This window comes from Narcine bancroftii, chromosome 5 (genome assembly GCF_036971445.1).
Source record: "Narcine bancroftii isolate sNarBan1 chromosome 5, sNarBan1.hap1, whole genome shotgun sequence".
Classification (NCBI taxonomy): domain Eukaryota; kingdom Metazoa; phylum Chordata; class Chondrichthyes; order Torpediniformes; family Narcinidae; genus Narcine; species Narcine bancroftii.
In genome coordinates, this window is record NC_091473.1 from 250,841,746 (window position 1) to 250,856,947 (window position 15,202).

At 42.5% G+C, this 15,202-nt stretch overlaps 1 protein-coding gene across 3 annotated transcripts in view; it reads left to right on the forward strand.

Moving 5' to 3' along the window:
* The window catches only part of LOC138765183 (CMRF35-like molecule 1), a 30,593-nt gene extending 17,927 nt beyond the window's left edge, over nucleotides 1-12,666 (forward strand). Inside the window, exons 6-9 of one of the 3 annotated variants that reach the window (XM_069942091.1) lie at nucleotides 6-61; nucleotides 3,704-3,891; nucleotides 9,148-9,230; nucleotides 10,587-12,666. In XM_069942091.1, coding sequence (XP_069798192.1) covers nucleotides 6-61; nucleotides 3,704-3,891; nucleotides 9,148-9,190 — 287 coding nt within the window. In that variant the 3' untranslated portion in view covers nucleotides 9,191-9,230; nucleotides 10,587-12,666. Of the gene's footprint in view, nucleotides 1-5; nucleotides 62-3,703; nucleotides 9,977-10,586 lie in introns of those variants that run through there. The other 2 variants (XM_069942090.1, XM_069942092.1) reach the window with 2 other exon arrangements.
* Nucleotides 12,667-15,202: the final 2,536 nt, after the last annotated feature.

The following is a 15,202-nucleotide window of genomic DNA, read 5'->3' on the forward strand; positions in this document are numbered from 1 at the left end:
TTTAGACACCCAGGAGAGGGAGCCAACATTAGAGAATTCTATTCCTAAATCGAACTCCACGGTAAGGCTGCAAACTCTGGTTCTTTTAAGTGCTACGATATCATTTAAAGGATGCTTTGCAATGGTGCTCTTTGTACACATCCATGATATCTCCGTCAACAATTTTTATGAATCTACTGCCATCAAAGTAGTAAAGCAATCTCTTGTCACTTTTCAGCGGGGGTAATCACATCTTTACATCGAACTGCAGGATACGTTAGGTCACGTGGTCAAAAGCTGACTGACTGTTTCTTATCTTGAGAGGGTGCCTCCTGGTTCTTCAGTAGGAGGAGACAGCCTCTTAGCCCCCTCGCAACCTTGCATGTCTCTGTAAGTGGGCCGCAGTGGCATAGCCGATGGAGCTGCTGTCTCACTCCCCCAGCTAACTCCTGGAACTGTCCATGTGGAGTCTGCATATACTCCCTGTGTAGCTTCCCCCAGCTGCTCTGCTCCTGCACCCCAAAGACGTTCATGTTTCTCACCATTAGAAACAATTCTGCTTTGCCGCCAGTTCCCTGGGCACAATTTGTGCACCTTGTCCTCAATCTGCTTGCTTCCTGTCCATTCACTTAACCCTTTGGACTCCTTGTCCTGTTTTTCAGGGGCTACCAACAAGCGCATATACTCTGCGTGCCTGTTTGCCAGGATTCATTTTATAACTGGCCAGCTGGTTTGCACTGGTGTTGGTAAAGCTTTACCCATGGATCCAGTCCAGATTATATATTATGAAAGGTTAAAAATGGCCAGAGGCCAGAGTTAACCTGTCTGCGCCTGTCCGCAGAAGTTTTGACCCTTCTCGTCCTTCTGCCACTCCCCTGATTTGCTGCAACTGCTCACTTTACACTTCCACTGAGTTCATCTGTGTAAATCATAGCCACTCACGACCTGCGGTGCCTGAGTGGTGACAATCTACCTCCATTCCTCCCTCCTCTCTCTACCTGTCACCCATCCATCCTGATGCGTTAACCCTAATCCAATCAGCTCCTTAATAATTTATGTAATGTGGGAGGAATTCTCACACCAATGTCATTCCTGCTCTCAGGGGCATGAAAGCATGCGCTTGAACTTTGTCCCTACTATTTTTTTTGCCTCCGTAAATGTTGCTTGAACACAGCCCAATCCCATTTCTTCAACGTCAAGATCATTCCTCACCACTGCCTTGTATCATCCTAAATTTTATCAATTGACCATTCCTCCTTAAATAACTTCTCTTTCTCTCTCTCTCCCGCTGCAATTTTCCGACAGCAACGTTTCTACCTTCAATTTAATCTTTTCTTCCTCCACATTCTTGCACTCACACAAAAACTTGGGTAATTTCAATCCCACAATGCAATTACCCGTTTCATATTTGCCTGATCGCAGCGCCGGCGCCTGCAGACACCGGGGATTGTACTAAGGGTCAAGACCGTCAAACCCCGGTGTGATGACGTTATCTGACGCCAGCGTTGAGCTGATTTTGCTTTCACGCTTGGCACTTTAAAGGCCGATTGGCGGTTAATTCCTGGGACCACTTGCAAGCATGAAAGGAGCTTTTATTTATTGCTGCGGAACTCTTCTGTCACTGCCAGTTGCACTCTTATCCATGCTTTTAAATGTTCTTACAAGATAGAAGGAGGCCATTTCAGCCCATCAAGTTTATGCCAGCCTACAGAGTAATCCTACTGAGTCAAGTTTACAGTCACATGTATTGGGGTACAGTGAGAAAGTTTGTTTTGCAAGTGATCCAGCTACTCAACTCACGCATGGAACAGCAGTTGAATGACAATACTGAAAGCAAAGTTACAGAGAGGTCGGTTAGATTATGAATGTAAGATTTGTTCAGGAGACTGATAACGGTGGGGAAGAAAATGCAAAAGATTGCAACAACTTGCAACGTTAGTTATCTCCAGCTCACTGTCCAATGCATGTTGTAAAAACACACAGTTCTGGAGAGACTCAGCAAGTCAAACAGTGTCCTTGATGTAGCCAAGGCAGAGATAGAGAACTGATGTTTCGGGCTTGAGCCCTTTGTCAAAGTATGAGAAAATGCTGGTGAGCGTCAAAATGAAAGAATGGAGGTGGAAGGCAGGAGATGATAGTTGGAGAAGGGAGGGAGGGGACAGCAGCACTGGGTGGAGAGGGGGGAGGGCTGTGTAGGTGAAGGAACTGGAAAGGTTTAACTTATGCCTAATGCAAGTTACTGCATCAGCAGTTTTTGAATTGCCCCCTGAACTTTTCCTTTAAACCAAAAACTTTGCCCTTACACGATACCCACTTCCTGCCAGCCCTCGTACAATTGTCCGTGCTTCACTAAAAAGAAATGCAAGAACACAGATAAACCCATTTTGACGTTTAAGCCATGTGGGTTAGGGATAAAGTGTTGGCCAGGTCATTGATGAGCGCTCTCCGTCTCTTTTTCAATTTAGAACCATGGGATTCTTATGCCCATTTGAGAATGGAAGGAGTTTTCAGTTTAACACTTGTGACTTTTAGACTTTTACCCTGCCTTGAAGTTTCTCATCTGTCACAGAAGTACACCTATTCCCCAGAATTTAGGTGCTGGGCTTTGAAGCTGGTTTTGAAGCTAATATACTTGAGGTTGCATCCAAGATATGAAAATGCTGTACTTTTATAAATCAATGATGTACTTTTATATAAAACTAACTCTGGTTCTGCCAGTTTTGTTCTTCCTGTGAACCCAACAGTCGAGCTGGAACTATTTGTATTTTGTTTTCTGAAGAGGAATTTGTTGATTAATCCAAGTTTGAGGTTGAGTTCTCACATTACAGTAAAAAAAAACCCTGGCATCCTGCACCTGTGGGTATTTGTAGATGCCAGATAAGTGAATTTTCCGGTTGCTTGAGATAGTGTGTTGTGCGATTGGTGATCTAACGGCAAGGCGCACAAATTTTATACTCCCGTATTTTTGACTTCTCTATTTTCCGCGATTGTCTTACTGGCTTCTTGAGGATGCTAGCTACTTAAATTCTGGATAAGAAGGGTTTTACTGTACAGTATATATCTTACAATATAGAAGGAGGTCAGTTAGCCCGTCAGCTTAACCTCATCTCTGCCATTCCCTTCATTTTCTCATCAGCCCTACCAAGATTCTTCCACCATCCTGAGGAATTTGAAAATTTTATTTAATTTCACACATGCATTAAAAAAAATCTTATACATAAATTTCTTCTTCAAAAGTATTAAAATTAATACATAGTGATTTTTAAAAAATTCCTCCACACCCCCCCCCCAACAGCCCGATAGGAAAGAAGGAATAAAATGAAAAAAAGAAGAGAACATCTGGATAATATTTATAAAAATTTACTAAAACTATCAAATAAAATCTAGCATATCATCCTGAGGAATTTGAGTTGGAATGTCAGGTATTCTCTGACGTTCCAAAGACATGCCAATTAAATGTACCATGTGGCATGTCTTTGGAATGTCAGAGAATACCAGAAGAAACTTATACAGTCATTGGGAAACCATACACACTGCACAGGACAGCACTAGAGGTTAAGGTCCATAGAGCTGTGAAACAACAGCATTGCTAATTCTGAGATCCAATTCCCTATTTAGAATATCTTGAAAAGTTTTTTTTTTCCCTGCTGCAAGAAATCTTCTATATTTTCATTTTGATAACTTTACTGATGAACTAACCCATTGCCTCATTCTCGGTCTTCAGTTGTCCAAAGAGAAGGAAGCAGGAGTGACTTACGCCAGCGTGATGATTCAGCCCGGTGACAACCCACAGGAAGACTCTTGCATGTATGCTAATGTGAACCCTTCCAACAGTCAGGACAAGAACAAGCCTCCAATTACTGACCCTCCAACTTCGGAACCAATAGAGTATTCTACAATTGCATTCAAAAAGTAAAATTGTTCTCCAGCTAATGTTGGACCCATTTTTTGCAGAACAATGTCCCTGTAAATCATAACTTGTTCAATTTAGATAAGTATATCATTTTGCAACATTCTTCATATCGGATAAAACATAGGATGTAATCACACATTCGTTCAGAATATATCAGTGGCATTTGTCCTTGTACTCTTTGAACTTAGTGGGGGGAGTGGGGCAGAGAGAATCTATTTCATCTGGTGAAGGAGTCCACATGAAAGGGATCATCAGGTATCACTCCTTCACACAGAATGTAGTAGAAATCAAGGAATTCTCTCTCCCAAAAGTCTGCTGAGGCATGCAAGGCTGTGGGTGGCAAAACAGGGAGGGGGGAGGAGGGGTGGAGAAATCAATGAAAAATTTCAAAACCGAAATTGACAGATATTTGGATAGATGGTTCAAGATTCAAATCAGCCACGATCCAATTAAATGACAGGACAAACTCAAAGGCCTGAATTTACCTACCCAGCTAACCTGTGCCATTTGAGTCGACATGGCTGAAGTCCAACTAAGCTAAACAATTATTCCTTGGCACGAGTAAAAAGCCCAGTCCTTTTCTCAGAATCAGGGAGAAACGGAAGAGTAAAGGATGCTGTGTAACATTAGAACAGAGGAATAGATTGTTAATGGTTAGTCATGAATATTTCTGGGGTGTCTTATGTATTGTGGCTGTGCCATTCTGATACACTTTGCCCCAGAACGGCAAGGGAAAACATCCACAACCATAATTTATTTGTGATTATTCACTATTTAATATTTAGTTGCTCTTCCACAAGGATATTACACAATAATGCTTCATTGCCTGCAGTCATTGGTCGAGGATTGCCCTCTTTGTATTTAATGTGAGTGATATCCTACAACTGATGTCTATTATCCATTGCTCTGTACTGAAGCTTCTCAGCTGGGAGGCCATGGTTTACCATGATGGAGCAATGAGCCTCTGTTCACCCACCCACAGGCCCAGCCCTTTGCTCTACTGCAGGGTGAGATGTTGACCAAGAAGAGGACAGCTAAGCCACTATTCCAAAAAAATACTTTTATCATTATTGCCTTTTGGTTACAACTTGTGTTGAAGCCACACTCAGTGACTGCAGTTGTGAATGAGCGGTGCTAACAACATTAAACACTGTGGTGGGGAATGAAATGTTGACACAATTGAAGATTGGAATTGCAGTGAGTGATTTAAAAATATTGGATCGAGTCAGAGAAACCCAGCTGGTGTGACTACAGTTCAGAATGGGTGATATAGATATCTAATTATTGATGCTGTTAACATTACTGGATAATACCCTGAGGATGAATGGCATTAACATACTTTGTAAAGACATTTAGCAAAGAATGGTAAAAACACAGAAAAGCTGGAGGAAGGCGGCAGGTCTTTCAGCATTCATAAGAGGTATGGACTGGCATAGGACTTAGACCACCCGCAAAGTTAAGGAACAACACTTCATATTTTGTCTGGGCACCTTCCAACTGGATGGCATTAACATCGACTTCTCCAGTTTCCGTTAGCATCCCCTCCCCGCACCTATCAATATGTCTCCTTTCCCTCAGCTCTGCATTCACAGAGCCATAATTCCCCTCCCCCAATTAATTCTCATCCTTCCTCTCTCCTGTCCCCCCCCCCCAATCTAACTCCTTTTGTCTGTTGGTCTTTTCTCCTCCCCCTGCCCTTTCTCTTCTTCTCCCCCAGCCTTTGAATTTTTGACTTATACCTTGAAAAAGGGCTCAGGCTCGAAACGTCGGTTAGATATCTTTACTTCCTATGGACGCTGCGAGATCAGCCGAGCTCCTCCAGCATTTCTGCGTTTTTACAACAATCACAGCATCTACAGACTTCCATGTTTCACTCATCCCCATTGGTCCCTGCAGTTCGGAATGCACAGTGTTATCACAATTAGCTGCTGGTGAGTGGTGTTCACCCTAATGTTTGGGGGAATGGTGTCAAACATCAGTATTCATCCTAATAAATTACCTACCCCTGCAGTATTGTGGTTGGGAATTAGTAGTGCTACAGACAGTTGGATCGGAATGCTTTTTCGCCAGTTGTTTACCACAATCAACAGTTAGTGGCATTTACATTATTGCACCGAGTTGAAAATCACTGGCGTCAACTCTATTGGTTTCTGTGGCTGGTTAGAGTGGTTACTGCAGTTGACAATGACATTATTGGTCTGGGAAATTAGTTATATAAGAGGTCTTTACACTCTTGGTTATGGTAGTGTGATGAGGTGGTGTTTCTAGAGTTGGGAATGGGTACTGTATTGTGTACAAATGTCGATTGCTTCCTATAGTTGGGAATGAATTGTGGACATCGCAGCTGAATTTGAGTAGTGTTATCTATTGTTTACTCATGTTGATTGTGTGAGGTGATAGATTATTAGTTACTGCAGTTAATTAGGAATTATCTTAACTCTATTTGTTACTATTGTCAGAGATAAATGGTCCTGCTATCGTTTTGAAGGAGAGATGTTCGCCTTATTGGTGACTACATTTGGAGATGCATGGTACTAGACTCTTGGTTCCTACAACTGGATTGTTTAATTTCAAATTGATTATCATCCAATTGTATGAGTACAACCCGATGAAACAAAGCTCTCTTGTCTTTGGTGCAAAAAGATGCAATCACACATACAGACATAACACACATGCAGACTTGTGCTACACATGCAGTACTTACTACATACATAAAAACAAATGAATAAACATTCAAGTCCTGAGGCTAAGTGTGAGCAGTTCAATCATGTGTTCAACATTCTCACTGCCCATCAGAAGAAGCTGTTCCTCAGCCTGGTGGTTCTGTCTCGGACACTCCTGTTTCACTTCCCCGAGAGTAGCTAAAAGATGCTGTGTCCTCCACAATTTGTGCACCCACCAGACGGGGTGAGGGAGACCCCAGTGATCCTCTCTGCCACTCATGGTCCTGCGATTGACCTCTGATCCATTTCTTTATAGCAGTGATACTCAACCTTTTTCTTTCACTCACATCCCACTTTAAGTAATCCTGATGCCATCGGTGCTCTGTGATTAGTAAGGGATTGCTTAAGGTGGTGTGTGAGTGGAAAGGGAAGGTTGAGAATCACTGCTCTAGATCCAATTGTTACTAAATATTTTGCTTGAGAAAAATTATCTTTGGCCGATTTCCTTTGGATTTCTGAAACTTTGCACATCACGAGTCAATTTGGTACGATTAAAACAGAGTTTTTCAAACCTTCTTCTTTCCACCCACATCCCACCTTAAGCAATCCCTTACTAATCACAGAGCACCGATGGCATAGGGATTACTTAAAGTGGGATGTGAGTGGAAAGAAAAAGGTTGAGAACCACTCCTTTATAGTGTCCATACCAGCTGAGATGCAACTCTCGCTGGAGCTCCTCTAGAACATTGACAGGATGGTGGCCGGTAGCCTTGCCCGCCTCAGTCTTCTCTGGAAATGCAGTTGTGCAACTTGCTGTAACCAAGAATATAAATGCCACAAATCAGTAAGGGTAGAATACAACAGTCCACAGCATTCATTGTCATCTGTAGGAACTAACAGTGTTAACAATTTATAATGGAATATTGTTAAAACCATTTTTAATGGAATTTATCAATGAGTGATGTTAATATATTTGGGAATGAATGGTGATATACAACTCTATTACAACTTTTGAGGGTGATCGGTGGTAACTCTGTGATTACTGCAATTGACACCGTTCATTACTACGGTATATACATCAGCAACAAAAGGGGAGACTGTATTGAATTTCCTTGAGGTTTCTCATTTTTCTGCAATTTCCTTGAAGAGGTGTGATGATGTGGCAAGGATGATGTTTCTTGGTTTGACTTTTAAAGCAACACTCAAAATAATTAGTGTTTGTCCCACATCAGGATGATTTCAAATAATTGAATGTTTATTTAACATATATAACACATATATATAACATATATAACAATTACAGCACAGAAACAGGCCATTAGGCCCTTCTAGTCCGCACCGAACCAAACACCCCTTTCTAGTCCCACCTCCCTGCACAATGCCCATAACCCTCCATCTTCTTCTCATCCATAGACCTGTCCAACCTTTTCTTAAATAATACAATTGACTCCGCCGCCACTATTTCTCCCGGAAGATCATTCCACACGGCTACCACTCTCTGAGTAAAGAAGTTCCTCCTCATGTTACCTCTAAACCTCTGCCCCTTAATTCTTAACTCACGTCCTCTTGTTTTAATCTTTCCTCCTCTTAACGGAAATAGTCTATCCACATCTATTCTGTCTATCCCTTTCATAATCTTAAATACTTCTATCAAATCCCCTCTCAACCTTCTACGCTCCAAAGAATAAAGAACTAATCTGTCCAATCTCTCCCTATACTCTAGATGCTTAAACCCAGGTAACATTCTGGTAAACCTTCTCTGCACTCTCTCCACTCTGTTTATATCCTTCCTATAATTAGGCGACCAGAACTGCACACAGAACTCCAAATTAGGCCACACCAACGTCTTATACAGTCTCAACATCACCTCCCAACTCCTATATTCCATGCAATGATTGATAAAGGCCAGCATACTAAAAGCCTTCTTCACCACCCTATTCACGTGAGTTTCTACCTTCAGGGAACAATGTACCGTTACTCCTAAATCTTTCTGCTCTTCTGTATTCATCAATGCTCTCCCATTTACCACGTATGTCCTGTTCTGATTCTTCTTACCAAAATGAAGCACCTCACACTTATCAGCATTAAATTCCATCTGCCATTTTTCAGCCCACTTTTCTAAGCAGCCCAAATCCCTCTGCAATCCTTGAAAACCTTCTTCACTATCCACTATTCCACCTATCTTAGTATCGTCTGCATATTTACTAATCCAATCCTCCTAAACCTTTGATCAGTTGTTTGCAGAAAGGTCATATTAATGGTATTTTTAAGAACGGCAGGCATCTGTCCATTTCTCATGAATTTTAGATTAAGATGTCCAATTGCTTGGAGAGCGGAGAAAATGCAGAAGGCCTCTGTGAAAATGTGTGCTGAAGTTGGATGGGAGAGGCTTCTCAGAGATGAAGGGAGTAGGAACAGGGTGAGAAGCAGTAGATGAAGTTGGGAGGGGAGACATGAAATCTAAGTACATGGGCTAAAAGGCCGATGCTGTTTCATAAACTCTAGATTGAATGGTGTCATCAGAAACTGAAGCTGCACATGATCTTTCTGTTGAATCCCATCTGACCCTTATTCTCTGATTAATTTCACCAGGAAATCAGACTTGATGTATCCAAAGTTCAACACCATGCATTGAACACACACACCTGTAGAGATTTAAGTCTGAAGTATGCAAGGTGAATCAATTTAGAATGACCTTTCAATAACAATAATATTTAATTTAGAATGCAATTGATGAAGAGGTAAATGGTTGCTCCATGATTGCCAATTTGGGGTATGTCACCAATCCACATCCAGGTAATTGGATACTTGAGTTTCTTGTCTTAATCAGTGTTATAATTTTAATCTAAGCTCCTTGCCCAGCTGATCAATGATTGCTGAGAGACAGGATTGACCTGTATGACATAGAGTCTTACATTTGAGTGATATTATAAAGATATGACGTACAAGTGTCAAACACACAGTCAGAGGCTGAGAATGAACTGAACCGGTACAATAGAGAGCCAGGAGGATGATAGGCCTGCATTTGTGCTAAGGTTGATAATGAATTGTGTTCGAAACTCCTTTGCAGCAATGAATATTCCCGATAGAAGCAACGCTAACATCTGTATTTTTGCAAATCCTATTAGTTTTGTCAACTTGAACCCAGTATTAACTCAAAGAATTATGTTTTAAAATTACTGACTTTTAAAGGATGATTTCTGTGTTCAATGTATTCGAAATGAAAATATGATTTTCTTCATGTATTTTCTGGGGTACTAATGACAGGCAAGCTCACATTTTTTTAAACTCTAACTTTACAGATGAAGAGCATTTCTACCCTCCAGGCACCGTTTTTTAAAAATCAATTTTCTGACCACTTTTCATGATTTAGTGACTGCTTTTTCTCTGCTCTCGTGACAAAATTAAAATTCTACAAATACTTGCTTGGAGTATGGAGCTTTCCCTGCTAACAGCCATCACTCAGATGCATTCGGAAGTCACAGGTTAACTAAGCATTTGGCTTCACTAAGTGAGATTCCGGTCACATTTTAGATTTCGAGATCTTGCTTATTGTCACAGGTACCCAAGATGAATGAAAAGCTTTGTTTTGCATTAGATCCAGGCATCACAAAAAAGTCACCACACAACTCAGCAGGTCTCACACCAGCATTAGGAGGTAAAGATTACTGCAATCACGGCGTTTGCAGACTTCCATGTTCCATATCTTTACCTCCCATGGGCACAGTGAGACCTGCTGAGTTCCTCCAGCAATTTTGTGTTTTCACTGCAATCACAGCATTTGCAGACTTCATCGCAATCTAGTCACCCCTCTCTGACATAATGTTGGATTAAAAAATTTGCGGAAAACCACATGCAATAACTGACGTGATTACCTATAATGGCGGTCAAACCGGGTTTCCGATCCTTTCACAAGCACATCATTGACTCAGTAGAGCTCTGAAGGGACTGAGAGTTAATCTGATGTTCCTGTTGTGGTTGAAGCGCAGTTCCCATCACGGTCTTAATTCATTTTCTTTCTTTGTTTTTAGTGATGTGGTTTCCTGTGAGTGAAACTGGTGTTGGAGTCGTACTGCTGCTTCAAACAATTCTTGTGTGAAATAGACAAGCAGAGAGAATAGAGCACAGTACAGGCCCTTTGGCCCCCTGATGATGTGCCGACCCATATATTCCGTCCAAAAACCCTTCTTATCCCATAACCCTCTATTTTACTTTCATCCACATGCCCATCTAAGAGTCTCTTAAATGCCCCTAATGTCTCAGTCTCTTCTACCACCTCCAGCAAGGCATTCCAAGCACCCACAACTCTTTGTGTAAAATAAAACTTGCCCCTGATCTCTCCCCTAAACTTTCCCCTCTTCACTTTGTACCTATCCCCTGGTGTTTGCTATTCCTGCCCTGGGAAAAAGGTGCTGGCTGTCCACCTTATCTATGTTTTTAAAAACCCTGTAGACCTCCAATAAGTCTCCTCTCATCCTTCTATGGTCCAAAGAGGAAAGTCCCAGCTCTGCTAAACTTGGCTCATAAGACTTATTTTCCAATCCAGGCAACATCCTGATCAATCTCCTCTGCACCATCTCCATAGCTTCCACATCCTTCCTATAATGAGGTGACCAGAACTGAACATAATACTCGAAGTGTGGTCTCACCAGAGATTTGTAGAGTTGCAACATGTCATCTCTACTCCTGAACTCAGTCCCCCTTACTAATGAAGCCCAACATCCCATATGCCTTCTTTGCTATCCTATCGATTTGTGTGGCAATCTTGAGAGATGCATGAATTTGGACCCCAAGGTCCTTCTATTCCTCCAAGTATCTGTCCATTAACCCTGACTTCTGCCTTCTGGTTTGACCTTCCAATAGTCATCACCTCACATTTATCCAGATTGAACTCCATCTGCCACTTTACTGCCCAACTCTGCATCCTGTCTATATCCTTTTGTAACCTACGACAACCTTCAGTGCCATCCACAACTCCTCCAACCTTCATACCATCCTCACACTTGTTGACCCATCCTTCCACGTCTTCATCATCATGTATTAAAATCACAAAGAGCAGAGGTCCCCGAACAGATCCCCACGGAAGACCTTGTCCCTGTTGTCTCTTTGCATTAAGTGCAAAGTTTTTCAAAGTTGTGCCATTGATAAATGACCCTGTAAAAACCCACCTTCTGCAAGTGTGCAGTTCTGGTCACTCAACTGTAAGAAAAAAATGTCATTGGTGTGGAAAAAGTGCAGAAAAGATTTACAAGATGGTATTTAAATTTTTTAATTGAGACATACAGCACGTTAACAGGCCATTTCGGCCCATGAGTCCAATTTGCTGCCAAATTTATACCCAATGTACCTACAACCACCGGTACATTTCAAATGGTGGGAGGAAACAAGAGCCCCCCATAAGACACGGGGAGAACATACAAACTCCTTACAGTCATCATGGGATACAAGCCCCAGTCCCAGTCTCTGGCATTGTAAGGGTGTTGCACTAACCACTACACCAACTGGGTTGCCAACCGTGGGCACTGAAGGGTTTGAATTATAAGGAGGGGCTGTTAGGCTGGGTGTTTTTTTCCATAGAGCTGGGGGGCAGGTCCTTATGAGAAGCATACCTAAAGCATTTTTGGCTATGTCCCCCCCACCCCCAGGACTTTGCTCAAAATTTATGGCCCCTTCCCTGTGAAGTAGTCAAGTTTTGGTTTCTTCTGAACTTCTCACCCACTGACAAAAAAAAATTTAAATGTGACATGAGGTGAAAAGAAAACAAGGATTTTAATGAAAGATGCTGTGACCTCCATGGGGATTGTAGGGCCCCCCCATTGAGAACAGCTGGTGTAGAAGGATATGGGCCAAACACAGGCAGGTAGGACAACCCCAGGTGGTCAATTTGGTCAGCATGGACATGTTGTGCCTAAGGGCTGTGCAGTATAACTATGAGTCTATGAATACTGCCCAAAAATACAGCCTCCAGCGACTAAGGACAACAGGCACATGGTGTTAACAGCATGAAATCACACACAAACTGCTCTGAAAATACATTAGCGCTTTCCGTCATCACTGTATCAAAACTTTGGAAATGGCGTCACTTCTATAATAAACTCGTGTAATAGTCAAGTGTTTTAGACCAATATTTGGATCAAATTTGGGGGGGGGGGGTGTTCACTTTTATATGGGTCATACTTTTGACCACAGTAAGTACCTGCATCGTTCAAGGTGTTGAGAGCTCGGATGGCCAGGACCTGAAGGTAAGTCTGCCTTCAGGGTGTCAGGAGCTCGGATGGGCGTGTGGCCAGGGTGAGGGACAGCGGTTGGATCGTCGGGAGTGGGTGGGTGAGCCGGGGGTGAGAATTCGTGGTCGGGGTGTTAAGAGGTCGGATGGGTGGGCAGGTAGATGGTGAAGGGGGGGTGGGTGGGTCGACTTTTACATGGGTCATACGGAAAACGCGCATTTTCTGGGCCAGAAAAGGTCAACTATTACACCGGATCAACTATGGTACTTAAGGAACATGGATTACAGTGGTGAAATAAAGCGACTCACCACTTCGAATACCGTCATAATTTTGTTTTTGCCAACTCTATCCAGAAACAATACAGTAACAAGTGTATCTGTTCCATCACAATGTCTCTTGATTTTTGCGATATTCTGAAATCTTTTAGGCTGAGCCTCAAATATTCAAGATTTAAGATTCCTTTATTGCCATCTTATAGTACAGAACATGTAATATTACATGAAATTATCTTCTGGTGTCCCTTACAGATGAGAAAGGGAAGCAACAAAGAGTCTCTGAGTGTCTGTGGATTCACCTCCAGTTTTTCTGCTGCCTTTGCAGACTCCTGTTCGATCCTTTGGCAACCTGAGCTCCAGATCCAAACCCCTGACGTGATCAGGAAGCCTTCAGAACCCAAGGCCCTTTGAGAGCCCTTCCTTCCCTTGGCACCCTCTTGAAACTCTGCTTCAGTACCTGGATCCCATGAGCCAGTCTCTAGCAGCCCATGAGGGGTTCCATGACAGCAAATCACCCGCAGCCTGGGTAGGATCCTCAGCTGCTGAGACTGGTATCACAGTCATCATCCTGCAAGGTCATCTCCTCTGCTTTCCTTCTCAGTGGAATGCATTCTTCCAGTTTCTGGTGCCCTGTGCCTGTCCGCTGCTCCCCCTCATGGTCTTTACCCAGCACAGGCACCCTCATATTGGGCACAGACCCCAAGACTGCAGAACTTTACTTACAAGTACCAGTAGCTCTTTTAACGAGCTCTTTAAAGCCTTTATGGAGCCATTGACATTAGTTCCGGTGGGTGAACCCTTCAGAGCAGCACTGTCTCCGCTCCCCCATGACCACACCAGCTACAGTGCTGCCTTTACAGCTTCTCTGTTTATATTCACCCTTCTGCGGACCATCAATTTCCCATTCGCCAGCATCTGCTTCACTGCCCCATCACCTCACCTTGGCAATTTAACAGCTTGTCGAGATTGACTATACAGATGGAACATAGAACGTTACAGCACAGTCGAGGCTAGTGGTTCTCAAATTTTTATTCCACTCACATACTTTAAGTTATCCCTAGGCCATCGGTGCTCTGTGATTAGTAAGGGATTGCTTAAAGTGGTATGTGAGTGGGAAGGGAAGGTTGAGAATCACTGCTCTAGACCCAATTGTTACTGAAATATTTTGCTTGAGAAAAATTGTCATTGGCCCATTTCCTTTGGAGTTATGAAACCGTGAACATAACGAGTCAATAAGGGATGATTAAAACAATGATTTTCAAACTTTTTCTTTCAATTCACATACCACCTTAAGCAATCCCTTACTAATCACAGGGCACCTATGGCATGGGGATTACTTAAAGTGGTATGTGAGTGGAAAGAAAAAGGTTGAGAACCACTGGTACAGGCCCTTTGACTTACGATGTTATGCAACCTATATAAACCTATTCCACAAAAATCTAATCCTTCCCTCCCTCACACCCATATCCCCCTTTTTCTTACAACCAAATGTCCATCTTAGAGTTGGTTAAATGTTTCTATTGTACCAGCCTCCACCACCACCCACAATGCTTTCCAGGCATCCACTTACCTCTGAGACTTCCCCTAAACCTTCCTCCTTAAACAGAGGTCCTCTGGTATTTGCTATTGCCACCCTAGGAGAAAGGTACTGGCTTGCTCCCTACCTGTGCCCCTCACAATCCAAAATTGTTACCTCTCAGCCTTCATCACTTCAAAGAGGAAGCCCCTGGCTTGTTCAACCTTGCTTCATAAGGCATGTTCATAAGGCATGTTCTCCAAGCAGCATCTTGGAAAATCTCCTCTGCACCCTCTCTAAAACATTATCATCCTTCCTGTAATGAGATGATGAGAATTAAACAAAATGTTTATAGAGTTTAATTGAGCTGCAACATTACCTCATGGTCGTTGATCAGGAAGAGTTTAGAAGGTTTTTGGCTAATTGCAAATGAATGGGACTAGCCCATTCAGTTAGGGCTGAAGGGCCTGTTCTGTGCTGTTTGACTCTCTGCCTCCACCATTGATACGACAATAACACCATCTGCAAATTTACCAATGATACCATGGTAGGGGTTGTGAGAGATAATAGATTATAGGAAGTAACTAGACTAGACTAGAGGAAGTTAAGTAAGTGCTGAATAGGGATGA